The 17,693-nt window shown below is 36.4% G+C and overlaps 1 protein-coding gene across 1 annotated transcript in view; it reads left to right on the top strand.

Annotated features, from left to right (window-relative positions):
• The window catches only part of NEK10 (NIMA related kinase 10), a gene marked incomplete at both ends in the record, with an annotated part of 107,109 nt that overhangs the window by 27,144 nt on the left and 62,272 nt on the right, over positions 1 to 17,693 (top strand). The window contains one exon of the mRNA XM_082479416.1: positions 6,862 to 6,937. Coding sequence (XP_082335542.1) covers positions 6,862 to 6,937 — 76 coding nt within the window. The remainder of the gene's footprint in view (positions 1 to 6,861; positions 6,938 to 17,693) is intronic.

The following is a 17,693-nucleotide window of genomic DNA, read 5'->3' as shown; positions in this document are numbered from 1 at the left end:
TCATAGCAGGCAGCAATGAAGTGTCAGAATGGTGAAGCGAATGAGACTTGAAAAGTTCAAATAGTTGCTGGATGCTGGAAGAAAGCACTTACCAATTTTGTAACTCAGAATACTTGCTCGGTGAGTGTGCTTTTAAAAGACCTATTGGCTCTTGATTCTGTGCCATGCACAGAGAAGCAGTGGCCATGAGGTGAAGTGGATATAACTAGTATCTGTTGTGTGTTAGTCACTGCTTTTCAGAGTCGCTTCGATCAGTGCTAGTTTTTTTGCAGATTATATGGCTCATTTAATCAGTCTTCATTATCAGAATTGCTACCCTTCATACTAAGATTCAAGGAAATGCTTATAGTACTTAATTTTCAAAGCTTCCATAATAGGCTGAGTGGAATTTTCCACTTGTTTACATTCACACTGTGAATTAAACATTCTGGACACTGTTGGTGGTTTAATAGCACAATCACATCTCTCTCTACAAATCTCTGTTCTAGATGTGGATCAATGCTAACATTCTTAGTACAGAAGTTACAAGCTTCACAAAACTGACAGAGAGTAGACTGAGTTTACGCAGCAGTCATATTAGCACGCAGAAAGGAGAATGATAGAGTAGCTAGGAGGTGTATTTGGGAATCATGAGAAATTAAGTCTGTTCCCATTCTATTGATGGAAAAAAGTAGAATAAGTATGTACTACTGTTGATTAAATTGCAAATTAACTTGATTTTAGGGTAGACTTTTATGGAAAAAAAATTAAAGTTCTATTTTTATCTTCCTGATCACTGTAACTCAGTATGTTGCTGACAAACTTTCTTGATTACAGTTGCAAACTTGCCGAAAAGAAGCAAAGTGATTTTTGTCTCAGCCTGAGCTTTCAGGATAGAAGAAAGGGACACAGTGAAAATCTGACCTGAGTAGGTCTGAAGTTCAGATATGTGGTGAATTTGATACTCCATTCATCCTCCTTTTCTGCTTTGCTTTTGGTCTTTGTGTACATATTTGATTTTAGGAAAAATTAATGGCATTTTCAAATAGGGTTCAAATATAAATTAAGGCAACAAATGTGCAAATATGATATTGGTGTTGTTAAGATGTAGTATCTGGAAAATGTTCTGTTTTTTTAAACTGTAGAAGGTCAATCTACTAGGTGAAATCTTTGGGAAATAAAATGGCAAATGAAAAAGCAGTTCTGTCAATAAAAAGAGAAAAAAACATTGCAGGTACCTAAAATGGTCATTTAAAGAGACTGCTAAGATTTAGAAAGTTTTTATAATTCAGCTGTTATGAAAGTTGAAGAGATCATTCTGTAGGAGGTTAAGATACTAGTCAAGTCAGCCTACCCATTTTTTCGTAGTTCTCTCTTCCCTTCATGCCCTCTTCCCCAGCATGTTGATGTTTTCTGCAACAGTCTTACTCCATTATCACTTACTCTGCTACCCTAAACACAGTGTAAACAAGTGAAAACAAGTGAAGAAGGATGTTTCAGAATCTAAAGAACTATGACTTCATCATTTTGTGTTAATTTTTCTTCCTGTTTGTGGACTGTCTTGCATGGTTGTCTGACTTTTTAAAAATGAATTTAAAAATTAAAATAATGTTTAATTTAATTTAAAAATTAAAATAAAGTTTAATTTTCTACATTCCTGATATACAGAGGAAAAAATCCTCAAGGCTTAATGTTTTCAATCACAGTACAAAATCTAGTCAAATATAACAATACTGTGGAGAGATGTGACTATTGGTAATGAATAGCTGGTGAAATTGCATGTGTAGTTATAGTTTATAAAGGTCCATCTAACGGTGACAACTCGTTATTTTTTTATTGTCTTTGAACAGACTTAAAAATAATCTTCATCTTCAACAAAGGATGCCAAGCTTCCAACCATCAGAGAAATTAGCTGTAAAGAAATCATGTCAGTTGAGGCTGCACAGTAGACAAAGCATCAAAAATTTTTACCATGGAAATTTTATTTTAGAAAACTTGTTTGCAAGATTGGGGTACCTACCATTCCCCTCGGTTTATGAACTCTCTTGTATTAGGATGGTACAATAAGTTGTAGTGGTGATATGCATGTAGTTTACATGCACTTGAAGAAATTAAAATAGTGTTTAAAACCAGAAAAAGTATCATTTTTCCAAAATGACATGTGCAGATGAAAACAACCATTATTTTGCAGCAACAAACAACTCTCTTTTTTGGGCAGGTAGATAGATCTTTCCACTGGTGACATTGAAGGTCCAAGACTGCTTCCTCATTGAAATGTGTCATTGTCCCTGGTTACAGTTGGGATAGAGTTAACTTTCTTACTAGCAGCTGGTATAGTGCTTTGTTTTGCATGTAGGATGAGAATAATGTTGATAATACACTAATGTTTTTAGTTGTTGCTAAGCAGTCAAGGCCTTTTCTGCTCCTTCTACCCCCTGCCAGCGAGTTAGGCTGGGAGTACACAAAACCTTGGGAGGAGACATGGCCGCAACAGCTGACTCCCACTCACCAAAGGGATGTTCCATACCATAAGGCATCATACTCAGCATATAAAGCTGGGGGAAGAAGAAGGAAGGGGTGGATGTTCAGGGTTATGGTGTTTTGTCTTCCCAAGTGACTGTTAGGTGTGATGGAGCCCTGCTTTCCTGGAGACGGCTGAACGCCTGCCTGCCGATGGGAAGTAGTGAATGAATTCCTTGTTTTGTTTTGCTTGCATGCATGGCTTTTGCTTTGCCTGTTAAACTGTCTTCATCTCAACCAATGAGTTTTCCTTATTTTTTCCGATTCTTCTTCCCATCCCGCCTTGGAGGAGGAGCAGTCAGCAAGTGGCTGCACGGTCCTAGTTGCTGGCTGGGGTTAAATCATGACAGTTGTCCACTAGCATTTTGGTTTTTCTTCAGCTGTACTACAAAGTTGCCATTGTTTGTTTTAATTTTGGTCCCAAAGGAGTAATTTTTACTTTTTGGGACAGTGGGACAATCTAACAGTCAAAATGAGTTGTGTTTTTTTTTTTTTTTTTTTTTTTATTTTGGGGGGAATGAGGGAGTTGCTTCTCCAATCCAAATTTGATTCCTGCGTTGCAAGACTACAGAGGGCAACAAGTGGAAGACAATTCAATGATTTTAGGACTGCAATATCAAGTCTGGGGCTAGATTAAAGCAGTATGAAACTAGCCTAGAAAAAGGGTGAGCTAAACTCATCAAGACACAAGTGCCAGATGAGCTGGTTTCCAGAGACAGTGCAAGAGAGGGGCAGGACTGGTCTTTTTTATGGCAGAGGGTTACTAGCTCATCTGTCTCATAGAATCTTGCTTTGGATCACTCAGATGGGTTTATAATTTCCCCTTTGGATGCATTGCTGCATCCTGACAGTGGTGGTGGCTGGATGGCCTGCCTGTGCTCTCCCTTCTTCCTGTTTTGTGCTATGTCTTTGCCTTTGCTCTTACCAGCCTTTGTTTTGATTCATCTAAGTTACTGGCGTACAAAGCTTTCGCTGGCTTCCGAACTATGATTCTCTATGGGCTTTTCTTTTCCATTTTTCTCTGGCCAGCTATATTCTGCTGATAGTTATCATGATATTGTTAGCATTGATATAATTCTTTCCAGCAAGTAGTCACAACAGCTCTGTTAATTGGTCGGTTGCTTTTTTGTGTGAGAATGGAAGCTGTAGGACAATATCTGGAAGCTGAAAGTTTTGTATTTCATTGTGAAATTGGTGAGATTTGTGATCAGATGCATCTGCATTCACACACGTGTGTGAATTGTTTAGGTCTAACTTCTAAGGAAAGGCCCATGCCTTACTTAAGAGTGATGTCTTAATGCCTGATGTGCTACTGAATGAGTTAACTGTAGTAAGTCGAGATGGTTCAGGAAGAATACTTTCTTTAATCAGTAAGATTTTGAATTTCAGAAGTGACCAATAAGGTCATAAAATAAAAATCAGTAGATCAGATCAAAGATTTATATAGTTGTCTCGTTGTGTGAAAAGCTGACACGGGTAAAATTCATGAGAAGTTGAGCAAGTATTGAGTTATCTTTTTCTCAAAATTCCGTTCCAGCTTCTAAAAGACATACTGATATGGTGTGAAGTTGTTTCAGGAAATTGCCAAATATGAATTGTCTCAATGGGTCCTCAATAATCAAGCCTCAGTTCAGAGCTGAAACAATGAATACCAGTTAACAGAGGTCATCTTTATATTTGGTCATATCTTCATTTAACGGTATGGGAGGCAGGCCTCTTGCAGTTCTCAGGCAGGATTTAATTTGTTAGTTATTGTAGTAACTTTTGGCATCAAATACCAAATGAAGAATCCTGGAGTATTAAAAATGTAGACTAATTTATAAGCTGCAGACAGGTGCCTAAATGAATTAAAACAAGCAATTTCACTAGTTTGATGCAGTTGAACATTTGCCAGTTCCTTTTCATTCAATTCTGTATTATGGGCTTGAAAAAGCTAAGAAAAAGCCTGTATTTTTAATGTAAAGTTCATTGTCCTGTGCTTTACATTCCTTAGCAGCGCCAGTTGTATTTAGGAGCTTCTTGCTGATACCAAGATGGTTTAGCAGAATTTGGAAAAGTTATTGTCTGTAAAAGTTTTTTTTTTTTTTTTCCCTCTGTTTCTGAGGACCTAAGCCTAAAAGGAAGATAATATATTTACTCCATCTGGCTGATTTTTCCTTTGCTTTCTTTTTTCCAGATAATCACTAATGTATTAAAATAGACTACTTCCAGAACGGAGATGCCCAGCTCTCCTCTTCCCTTTCCTAAATCTTTCAAGCATCAGAAACTGAATTTATTGATTGATGTAATGTCTTAATACTCTTTCTTCATAGAATATTATGTGATGTATTCCAAAGGAGGAAATTTAGAATGATTCACCCCAATTAAATCAGGGAAGTATCAATATTGCAAAAACCTCTGATTCTTTTGGGATTAATGCTCCCTGGAGTGAACTGCCTGAGGACTGTCTTAACTTGAAGGCAAATGTGATGCTTCTCAGCGATCTTGTTAATTTAGCATTCTTTCTACTTGTGTTTTCCAAGCACTGCAGAGCGAGTCCATCTTTGAACATTTTGTTCAAAGAAAAATGATCTGTGGGCTGGGTACCCAGATTTGGCTTTCTTATCAAAGACCCTTTTTGAATAAGAGACCTACTCCTTTTTGGACCCTTGAGGGTCACACTGAACAAGAGCCAACAGAAACTAATTTTTTTTACTTGTGTTTCTTCTGATCTGCAGCTTTTTCAATGAGTAGAAACATTTTGAACTAAAATGTTTATTAACTATCTCACTGTAAAGACAATTGGAATAGGAATGCTATGGGCTTTGTCCAGGTAGAACAGGAGCCTCAAAAATTTTAAACAATATTATTTACCACACAAATCTTCCCAATTCTGAAGTAGCATTACAATAGAAAATTTATTAATGGATTTTAATGCAAGCCAGGATGCTGTGGACCACCCTGGCCACCTGGGCACACTGCTGTCTCGTATTCAGCTGGCTGTCGACCAACACCAGGTCCTCTTCCACCAGGCAGCTATCCAGCCACTCTTCCCCAGGCCTGTAGCGTTGCATGGAGTTGTTGTAACCTACATGCAGGACCCAGCACTTGGCTTCGTTGAACCTCGTACAACTGGCCTTGGCCCATCAATCCAGCCTGTCTGGATCCCTCTGTAGAGCCTTCCTACCCTCAAGCAGACCAACACTCCCACCTAACTTGGTGTTTTCTGCAGACTTACTGAGGGTGCGCTCGATCTCCTAATCCAGATCGTTGACAACAACCCCATGCAACTATGCTCTCTACAACTACTTGAAAGGAGGTTGTAGCGAGGTGTAGCGAGTCTCTTCTCCCAAGTAACAAGCAATAGGACAAGAGGAAAAGGCCTCAAGTTGCACCAGAGGAGGTTTAGATCAGATATTAGGAAAAATTCCTTCACTGAAAGGGTTGTCAAGCATTGGACCAGGCTGCCCAGGGAAGTGTTTGAGTACCTGGAGGTATTCAAAAGACGTGTAGATGTGGTGCTTAGGGACATGACATGGTTTAGTGGTGGACTTGGCAGTATTAGGTTTACGGTTGGACTCATGATCTTAAAGGTCTTTTCCAACCTAAATGATTCTATGATTCTCTCTTGCTCTCTGTGCTTGGATTTAATAAACTGCAATGTATATAAGCTGAATTGTTGTGTTGAGGTAGCAGTAGAGTATTGAATTGAAAAAAATAAACTTGAACTGTTTGCATGGAACTTAAATTAAAAATATCATCTCTAAGACTGTGTGTGACAATTTTGTGAAAGACTACCTAATAATTGCATAAAAGGCACTTATATTAACATAATTGTACGATCATCTAAATCTACAGCTTTTGTCACAAGGTAAGGCTAATATTCACCATTATTTCTTACCAAATGCAATCTTTGAACATGAACAATTCAGATATTGCCCCCCCCCCCCTCCTTTGAAACTGATTTCTGAGAAAGTCCGCCCTTCCCAGCTGTCATAATTTGAAGGAAAGTGAAATAATTACTGACTTCATTACATTGTTTTTCCATTAATTTGGGCATTAGATCACTGCTTATTAGATACTTACCATTGTCATGTAGTTAATTGGAATATATTAATAGAAACCTGAAACTGGTCATGTAGTTTGAATTGAAAGCATCAAAAATGTGTTTATAATATTTTTAAAGCTGGTAGGCCTGATTCAAACATAAGCTGATTAATGTGGAGATAGGAAGATAGTGCGGTCCAGTACTACGAAATATAAAAGATAAAATCCCAAACCTCCCTTCCACCCTCCCCCAACTTTTCAGCTGTTGTGACCCAGCACTGATTGTCATGCAAAGAGGGTGGTTATTGACATGTGAATCTTTTTTCTTTATTGTAGCTGACTTTGGGCTTGCAAAGCAAAAGCAAGAAAACAGCAAACTTGCATCAGTAGTGGGAACCATTCTATACTCATGGTAAGAATTCCTGCATACAACATTTAGTCCAGTGACTTCCATCTTCATGGTTAATTTTTTGGAGCAGACAGGCAAATTACAATGGAGTAAGGGACAAGGTGCAAGCTACCCACCCACAGCTACTCTGCAGTAGTTGGTTGTCTGCCTATTTTGCTGTTGCCTATTCCTGCACATGCTGGTTACTGTGGGTTAAGTTGGTGCAAAAATGAAGTAACTGTGGTTGTGTAGTAGCTTGTTCATCTATCAATATCCTTATAGATAATAAAAGTGTTTTCAAGTTATAAAAAGATATACGTAAACAATAGAAATTAATTTTATTGGCTTTTAATGTAATTGTGGCTTCAATGTTCAGTTACATTGTACATGCGAACAATTTGTCTTCTAAAAGTACTTTAAATTGGTGCAGTGGATCAGTAGGATCAGTTTTGGATCAGTAGGCATTTGGTTTTAATAACTGAACTGAAAAAATATTTTCTGAAGTTTGAAATTTTCAATGGTGGAACAACATGACACGTATTGTTTGCAATTTAAGCTTAGTAAACTCATAAATGACTGCTCTAAAATTTTGCCTTAGACAATACATTATTCAGTCTGCTGAATGAGCTGCAATTTCCTTTGGCAAGTTGCTGTGCTCTTTTAAACAACAGTTATGGGTCTTTAGAAGTGTGAGGTTCCAAACCATGCCCCAGTGGCCCTCAGGGTCACTGAGTTGTAATTTTCTTATCCTATTTTTTTTTCCTGTTAGATACTGCCACTGAAGCCTTTCATTCTTTTTACACTTCATAGGAAATTTATATTTGGGAGCAGTGTTCTGTAGATTTAAATCTTCTATTTTTTTTTCTTTTTTTATTTGCTTATACCTTGTTCATTATTATTCTCATACCCTGTCTTCGTACATGGAAGTTCACATCAGAGTTAGGACTTTGGCAGTTCTTTTTGTGCCTCTTTGTCCAGTTATTTGGATGTAGGCATGAGGATAAAATGTCACTTACATGTTGCAGTCTCCCAGTAAGTGGTCTTTTGGGACATTACTTGTCAGTTCTGCTCCACAGGCAAAATCATGGAAGCAGTAATCCTTGCCTGTCTGCAGTCAGAAAAGAGAACAAAGATACAGTACTGATGTCTTTGTATTTAAAATGTATGCTTGAGTAATATTTAAAACGACAGGCTAAAGCATTAAAGTCTTTCCAATGTCATAATAATTTAAGAATGTTAAAAAGGCTTTGCAAACAGCTGAATGCACTGGATGCCACCTTCAAGGTACTTGGCTAGTACTGTGTGTGACAGCAGGCTTTTTGATATAGAAACCTGTTCACAAGGAATGAGGTGAACCGATTGAGTATTTTAAAACAAGTCATGAAGCAGAAGTCAGAGCCTATAGACCTAATCAGTGCTTGGACTAGAAGTTGTTGTTGTTGTTGGTGTTTTTTTGTATGATTTAAGTAGAAGTGAAGGGCTATAAAATAATCAAAATATTGGGAATGCATATCTACCAATAGCAGAAATATTAGTTCCTGGACAAAAACAAAAAAAAAAAAGGAAACGAGGAAGAGAAAACTGTGAGACAGCATTGCCATTTTAGAGTAGCAGAAATTCCTTTCTTCTCAATTCACAGGATGATAGTTCTGGGTAGTTTGAGATGCAACCCACCCTTCTTGGAGCAGATAATATAGTACAGAAACAAAATAATAAATGTCAAATGTAGTGTCTGATGCTTATTGTTTGAATTTGGCTATGCAGCATTATGCAGAGTGGTGCAGCTAAAAACATATCACTAGATGTACCAAACATGTTCGTATTTGAGGTTGACTGAATCAATTTCCTAATGCAATTTTTTTAAAACTGTGTCATCATAAAACAACAGCAGATACTGTTTTATGTTTAGAGAGGGGCTTATATAATTATGATTTGTAATTGTGATGGTTTTTAATTCTGCTTCATACTGTTTTAGTCTACTATCATACTAATTAAATTCCTTTTAATTGATTATGTCCTTGAATTAAAAAATCCAGCAATGTGTATGTTTGGAATACCAAATGTATTAAATGGATGTGTTTACGCTTAATACATTAAAAATTGAGGAAAAACTGCTTTAGGGAATTGGTAATGAATTCTGAAGTCTTTTTCCATCTCATAAGTCACCAGAAACAATCTGCTCCAAGTTAGTGGTGACAGAGTCTTTAGTATCCTGCTGTCTCGAAGGCCTTCCGAGAAGAGACATAGCAAATTGTACATGGTTATAGAGAATGAAGTTTCCTTTCATGTGTACCTGCAATTCCTTTGTTTCACAAGAAGGATTGTAACGTATGAAGGGGATGTATTGACAACAGATCTACAGATACAAGTAAAAGTTAGCCAAGTCATGGTTACGGTAACTGCTTTTGTAATTGTATATGTATACAGAAATTTTAGAAAAACTCTGGGAAATTAAGTAAATTTTGAGATTGCGACGGAATAGAGAATCCTATCATAATTCCTTGGGAACTTGACTGATCTTGAAAAGCTGTTGGGAAACTGCGAAGAGCAGACCTCTCAGGTGTCATTAAGAATTAGGTGAGAATGTTTCATGTTAGTTGGCAAACTAACTTGATCTTTCTGAAACACAATTGTTCTAAAATGTTGGAAAACTGACACACAGAACAATATTATGTAAGATTTGGCTTTTTATGCTAAAGTTGAGGTGTTTTCTCTTTGTGGTCTTTTGAGGAAACTCTCAGTGGTAATTAGAGGTACTATTTTACTTGTGTCCCTCATCTCCTCTGCTGTAGAGGAAAAAATATACCGTTTTATGTACCCAAATTTTTAGTACTGGTCACTTCTATCTATAACCATATCTTGTGAGAGCACTGCATAAATCAATATTGTGATATGATTTCATGCAGAGATCTGCAGTAGCTGGTTTTTCTCATTGCTTATTCTGGTGACCTGATAATATTTTCATTTATTTAAGGCATTTTTGTGTTGGGAAGGATAATTTAAGATGAGGGAGTGTGTTGTACTTTCATACGTACTTAATTTTTAGCCTGCTTTATGATGCTATATGGTCAAACTGATTTCCAGTTTTCCCAGCAGTTATTTCTTTCTCCAAAAATAGCCTCTGAACCATTTCATCAATTTCAACCAAATTTGAGGGTTTAGGTTCTTTCAATGTCACAGTATCACAGTATGCTAGGGATTGGAAGGGACCTCAAAAGATCATCTAGTCCAATCCCCCTGTCGGAGCAGGAACACCTAGATGAGGTTGCACAGGAAGGCGTCCAGGTGAGTTTTGAATGTCTCCAGAGAAGGAGACTCCACAACCTCCCTGGGCAGCCTGTTCCAGTGCTCTGTCACCCTCACTGAGAAGAAGTTTCTTCTCAAATTTAAGTGGAACCTCTTGTATTCCAGCCTGAATCCATTACCCCTTGTCCTAATGTGTGTGAAAATGTGGTGTTGGATAATGAGTAGAGGCACAATTTAATCTTCTTGGTGATAAAAGTTTTTAAGCTCAGCTGAAATGTTATCTTCCAAGTAAGCTGCAGTACATGCTGTCATGTGACAGTAGTTTGGTGTGTTTAGATAACCAAGAGAACAGGAAACTGGCGGTACTGTGGTGTAAGGGAGAGTAGAAAACTAGTGAAAAAAGTCGTGTGCTAGTTTTGCCATTCTTGGAACAGCTGGCTTCTGGGGAGGATTTGCCGATTTGATTAGAAAGGTAACAGAAGTTAAATAATCCTTTCAGTATATTAATACAGCATTTATATCAGAGGATCTTCTGAAAGTTGGATAATGTAAGTATTCTCTCTGAGAATGAAACGTAATTGTGATACTGTGGTTGTAGTTTAGGCATGGGTTTATAATACTGCATGTCAGCAAAAAGTCCAGTGCAATTGGAGGTGGAATCCACAGGGACAGTATAGCTGAGGACAGGCAGACAATACTGTCTCTATCTGTACGCCACAGTGCAACTCTGCACAGAATATTGGTTTATTATGGAGATACCATGACTAAAAAGATAAGCTGGATGAACTTTAAGGAAGAACATTATGAGTAGTTGACAGAGATAGATTTATAAAAAGAAGACCAAATGATTTAACTTTATATAATTTTTATGAAGTAACAAGTTTGGCTAAATAACAACTGTCACCTCACGTTTGAAAAGTACTTAATACCATGTCCAGTATTACAAAGCATTATACATGGAAGTAAAACTGGAAATGATGTGAAACAAAGTAAGAAAGCATGAAGATATCTGTATTTATCTCTGGAAAAATGTTTCAATGGAAATGACAGAAGTCCCCTGTAAGATCTAACTTAATACTAGACAGGAGAGAATGCAAAAAAGTCTTGGACTAAAAAGAAAGCAGGCCACTTTGGAAGTGATATGGCCTACTTCACGCAGATATTTTTTTTTTTTATCCTAAGAAGAGAAGAGTTGTTTTACTCACAAAGGCTTAGAAGTAGCTTAAAGTCATAGCATAGGTTTTCTTGATGAAAGGGAGTGTGAAAACATACAAGTTAGTTTCTATACTTGTTTTCTAACAAGTAAATGGTGCTGCTCTAGATTCCAAAGTGTGACTTTAATGCTTCAAAAAAAATAGAAGTACAGTACATAATAATTTTATAGACCCCGTGATGAATTTAAACTGTTATCTTGAAAAAAACCAAAAGTACTATTCTACCAACATAACCGATTATAAACCAACAATGTAATTCTTGGAAATAATTATTTCTGTAGGACTTGTATAACAATTATTTTAAGGCATATTATTTATTATGGTATAATCCCGTTGGAACAGATAATAATAATAAAAACGAATGAACGTTTTTTATTAGAATAAGATCAGTGATTTCATCGAACTAATTTATGAGCTTGTAAATGTCTTTTAGTCCAATGTTACTGGTATTTGTTTGCTAGAATTATTCTTTTTAAATTTTTCTTTTACATAATAGCAAATGAGCTATTATGTTACTATGACATCTGAACTGCAGGACGTAGAATACTTTTGGTGGGTTTTTTTCTGTTTTTTTCTTGGTTGTTTTTTTTTTTTTTTTCCCCATTCTCTTCTATCCTAGATGTCAGCTGTATTGATATCTTGGCAGATTCTTACTGTTTCTAGATCTTCACTATTTCTTGTTCTGCCTTACTTTGCTGCCCAGGATATGGTGTGCTGTTTCAATTTGTAGTGCCATTATATGTCACCTTGCTGTCTTTGATGTTTCCTTAATAGTGTGTTTGCTCTTTTACCATGTCTTTGGTGGTCAGTTAAAGCTATTTCTTGTTTTCATTTGGGTCTTAGGCTTTAGTTTCTGGTGTGACTTCTGTTCAGTTGCTTGCTTTTCCATAGTAGCCAGATTTCAAAACTCTGTCAAGGGTTGTTCAAATTGCCTTAGTCTTTCCTTGGTTTGTTTCATCTCTTATACTATTTCTTGGGTTTCATTCACAGTTGAGTATTTGCACAGAACGATCATTTTCGTTGTTACAATAACTTTAATGGTAGAATAAGTGAAGCATGTGCCACTGTAACAGAATAGAGTTCTTGGACTGTATGGAGATGTTATTAGCCTATACACCAGAGCAGTAAAGTGGCCATGCCTCATTAGAGAAATTTTAATACTGGATTTTCAAGGGTCTGCTCTCCTCTTTTTACCCTTTCCTGGTTTATGCAGTGGTAGATTCACTATCTACTTCAAGGCATGGCTGCCAGGCCAGCTGTGGTGTAAGAATGACTGGAGGCAGCATTAGGTATGCTAGGCATCTGACTGAAAGAACAGCCACGTCATGAATTGACGAATAAGTAGGAGGCTGAATGTTTGTAATACTCTTCTAGAATAATTGAAATAAAGAAAATAGTTAGAATCAGAAATAGGATAGACATCTGGTTAAGAAATGCTATAAAGGGGTGTTGATGCCTTCTAAATGAACAAGAAGTTTATGTCTGAGTCATCTGCAAGCAGAACAGCCTGTAGTCTTTCCTTCCATTTCTTCTCTCACCATAAGTGACCATATTTTCTGCTTGAGATGCATCCCTAGTCTCTTATCAGGTTCTTATGTAAAATAGACATAATGTAAGAGTCTGTTTTGAATGAAAGAGGGGAGAGGTAAAACTAAATTCTTTGCTGATACTTGAATAGCTTTTGTGGGTTTAATAATTTGGAGTTATATTTCCTTTAATTATGCTACTCATATTGGCAACTGACATTTTCCACACCTAGAGTCCTTAAACTTCTTGGTTATGGCTGATCATTGCTTACAGGAATGTCATAAGCAGGTTGAATTTAAATACCCCATGATTTCAGACAGACGTATATATTTGCGTTTGCTATGTGTTCTGCTGAAGAAAGCTCTTTTATTGGGTTAGTGCTCAATGTCTAGGCCCCCCACAATTTGAGCTCCGCAAGCAAGGGTCAATGATTTTATGACTAAAGAAGTAGTACAGATGTAGCAGTGAATAAGCTATCTGATCCTAACTGCAGACAAGTAGTCTGTGTATCTTTATAGAGATGAAGGTGCCCAGTTATTAAATTGGGAGATGCAGCAGTGTGTTGTAAATGTAACTTGTTGGTAGGTTTTGTTGATTACTATTTACAAATTAACATGTATAGTATTGTCTTCTACTTCCTAGCTCAAGAAGAGGCTTTAGTTTATTCCTAAAAGGAATTTTGGAGAGAATTTAGAGAAGAAAACTGTAGAATTAAATGTTTTTCTCATCACAGGATAATGTGACAGTTCAGTTTAAGTCATTTGTCCTATTTTGCTTCTGGCCTACTGCTCAAGGGTGCCCAATACTGTGGTTAGGGAGTGAGCTGAATAGAATGAGGTGGTATCTCAAACCTCTTCCTTCTTTCTCTTTAGTCTTTGCTCAGTTTCCCATGTAGCCTTACTTTTTCAACTGATATTTTAAAGTGAGCCATTAAGCATTAAATTCTTTGTTTAATATTAAAAAAAATATAACAAGTTATGTCTAGATTATTATGCTACAGCCCTCTGCTTGTATTTCCTCTACTGACTTCTTGGAGGGGTTTTGCAGGCATCTGGATCGACAGACTTTTTTCAGATTTGGGAATTTATAATTCTGTTTAAAAGAAGACAAGTTATCATCTTATTCAGGGAAAATCTCCAGCTGTCGTCTTTCTTTCTGTTGTGTTTTTTTGTTTTGTTTGTGTGTTCATTTAATCCATACTGAATGTGATTGCTAAACAGAAAACTAGTTATTAGTTAATTATCTGTTTATTAGGTTCCAGTGAACCCAAATACTTGCAGTCATCTAATTCATACCTTTCTGTGAGAAACAAGTCTTGGTGTGACTGGGATTCATCTTGCTGATACGTAGTCATTCATAAAACTAGGCATCTTATTCAAGTCAAGCAGCTAGATGATTACTGAAAGTAATGGAAGAAAATAGGCACTTCAATAATGAATTTAATCCCATCTATCTTAAACCGCTATTTTAAGATGAGGTGAATCAACCACTTGATGTGCCTGTCTCTCTTCATTTGCTACAGAGGGATCTGGAGCACTAGCTTAGCATAAATTTAACTCACAGGAATTTAGAGTTAGGTGAAATTAACACCTTATATGGAATCAATTATTAAAGATTTAGGTTTATTTTAGAGTTGTAGAATTGGATTTGCTACAGCTTGTGGTCATCTTCTTGCAGATACTTATTTTTCGATGTCTGCCTTTTACTTTTAAATATTCATGTGATTTCCTGATAAGCTTAGTTATTTGGACAAAGGCACTGAATGAAGTTCAATCTGAAAAGCATATAGCACAATAAGCATAATACTACATCATTTTTTAAGTGTTCAGATTTCTGTTCCATAGATAAAAGGAAAAAACCTTTTTATTTTCTTGAGTTGTTTGTACAGTTACAGACTTTAGGCAGTTCCACAAAACACTTTATAGGAAATTGCAGTTATAATTCACTGGAAAACTTCTCTGGTTGGAAGGAGTCAATTCATAGAAGTATCTGTCAGATGCATGTTATGAGTACTTTTTAGAATATGAGTGTTTCAGTTTTTATGTATGTGGATAGTACTTTGCCAGAACTTACAGATACAATTTATCTACAGCATTTCTTTTAAAACTGACAGCTTGACAATCTGCTAGATATTTTTGTATGAATAAGAACATCAGATGTGTGGACCATACAGTGATGCTTGCCTTTAATAATATAAATCAAAAATCACATTGAAGGGAAATTTTATTTTGTAAGTTTCAGAATCTGGATTATACTTCCTCTTGTTGTTTTAGACTTTGTTCCATGACGTGTCTGAAGGAACAATAGGTGTAAATTAGAACTTTAATGTGTTTTTCTGTTATAAGCCTCTCAGAGGCTCTATACGGGATATCAGAACACTAAACTGCACATTAATGATACTTTGATTTGTCCTTATAATTTACTCAGAGGTGCATATGATAATCTTGAAAATTCAGAAGCATAAAAAAGTTGAAACAAGTTATGTACATTTTGAGCTTAACTAGGTAACTGTATTTTCATTACAGTGTGAAAGGTGATACTTCATGACACTCTTCAGTAATAATAAGACAACTGAAAGAAGTTGTTTTTAAAATTGTCTTTGAATCAAGTTTTTTAAAAAAGTGAAGGCCTGGAAACATGTAGTAGTTTTACACACTAAGTCCCAGCAATTTTTACAGATCAACAGATACAGCGTATAGACAAGAAGGCCAAATCAAACTGAATTGTATCTTTTGGGATATTTTCCCAATATGCCTATACCCTGTATCCTGATAAGGGGAAAAAACATTGCAAATAGATGCTTAACTTTCTTAAAAGTTTGTAGAAACCCTTCAGGTTGGGGATAAATACTTGTCTGCTTGTAAAGGATACATAAATATCAATAACTTTGGCCCTTGCATTATGTTGAGAGTTCTCCCAAATTTTGTTGCCAACATAGGTCAATAGTACTGTACAGAATAAGTGCTCCCAAATTCATAGAATCATAGAATGGTTTAGGTTGGAAGAGACCTTAAAGACCATTTAGTTCCAACCCCCCTGGCATGGGCAGGGCACCTCCCACTAGACCAGGTTGCATTTTTGCTACTGCTCCATGAGATTCAGAAAGAACTTGTTTTCACTAGCGTTAGTTTCGTATGTGTAAAAGCACTGAAGATATAAAGTGGCCACAAAAAAAAGGTCTGTCAGATAAATACGTGAATCTTTTCTAACTGCCAGAGATGTACACTCTTGCAGAAAAAGTACAGAGTTCAAAGATGGGAGAACATGTAGCAATTGAATGTACCTCGCTGGTCTTCTGCTTCTGCATATCAACATAGAAGTCCTCACGATAAAATTCTTCTGCTCTTTTCAACAGCTTTTTATACAGGCTTTATGCTCAGAAAGAGGAACTAAGGAGAGATATGCTGAAGCTTTTTATACATTTTCTTTGTTTAGTTATATTTTGATTGACTAAATTTTTCTTACTTAACAAAGAAGAAAAAAGCTTGACTTGAGCATTATGAACTAAGAGTAAAACTGGCAGTTGTGTTTCAGTGGAAGCTGCTTTTATGTTTATAAAGCTGGCCTCTTGGCACTTGTATTTAGTATCTTTCTTCCCTAGAAAAAGCCTCCCAAATTTCTGCCAATACCAGTTGTTTCTAGGGCTGTGATATAAACTGTGTCAATGAAATAATTAAATGAAAAAAAAAAAAAAAACTGGAAAAACACCCCCAACATAACAGCCATACCACTCCTGGGCAAACACAAGCCTTTGTGTAAACGCACGATGGTGAACTAGATTAGAGAACTGACCTGGCTGAAAAATAATTTAGGTTATTTTTCAGGTGTATCAGGTCTTTCGTCTGATGCATAATGCAGCTGCAGAGTACTTCTGCTGGCACAGCAGAGCAGACAGTTGTGATAAAGAGTGACTGGGAGCAGCAGGAACAAAACAACATCTTGGCTTAAAATATTTTTCAAATATACAGCCTGAACAGCTTACCACATGTGAGGCTGTTTTGGCTGCCTTCACAGTTTCATGTGTACTCTAAGTTTTGCTGGTGAAGAAAGCAGGTATGAGTGACGCTTTGCACTTAGGGATTAGGAAGAGGAACTTGCGCTCAGAACATACTTCTGCCTTGGATATTGAATGATATAGGTGTGAAGATGATTTTTGTTTGTTTTTACTTAACAAAGCAATAGGGGTAAAGAAAAGTAGAGTAAACTTTAAAAAAAGTCATTTGATTTGTATTATTATGCAACATGGGTGAATTAGAAGTGGATTTCTGGCATTTCTTGATGTGTTCTAGAACACTGTCTTATTATGCTGCTAGAGGCCATAACTTTCTTGAAGATAATATATTTGGCTTCTCCAAGCAATAATGTAAAATGTTAGCGCACAGAAAAGCTTAAAGATTTGTAAATTCAAAGACATACAAATCAGTTGAATGTTAACTGGATGTCCATATCTTTATTTTCAAAACTGTAAAATAAAAAACCCAAGAGGTAGAGTATAAAACATCTGCTTCTATTTTAGACAGATACTGAATATGTGCTGAAAGAAAGAAGTAAGTTAGTGATTTCTCTATATTGTTGGTCAACAACAGTGTAGCTGCTGGTTTGTTACTGGGATCTTGTTTTTACCTGCTTCTTAGTGCTCATTAAGATTTTTGGATTGAGACAGACTACACATCTTTACTACTATTTGCAGTGAAAAGTGTCCTTCCACATCAAATCAGGCTTTTCTGGGAAGATTTTAGTAAAAACATAAGGGAGGTATTATCGTATAGTCTGCTGTATCTACAGTTATTAGT

This window comes from Vanellus vanellus (assembly GCF_965231255.1).
Source record: "Vanellus vanellus genome assembly, chromosome: 2".
Classification (NCBI taxonomy): Eukaryota; Metazoa; Chordata; class Aves; order Charadriiformes; family Charadriidae; genus Vanellus; species Vanellus vanellus.
Note: the sequence above shows the minus strand (reverse complement) of the source record. Positions and strands in the feature narration are given on the sequence as shown.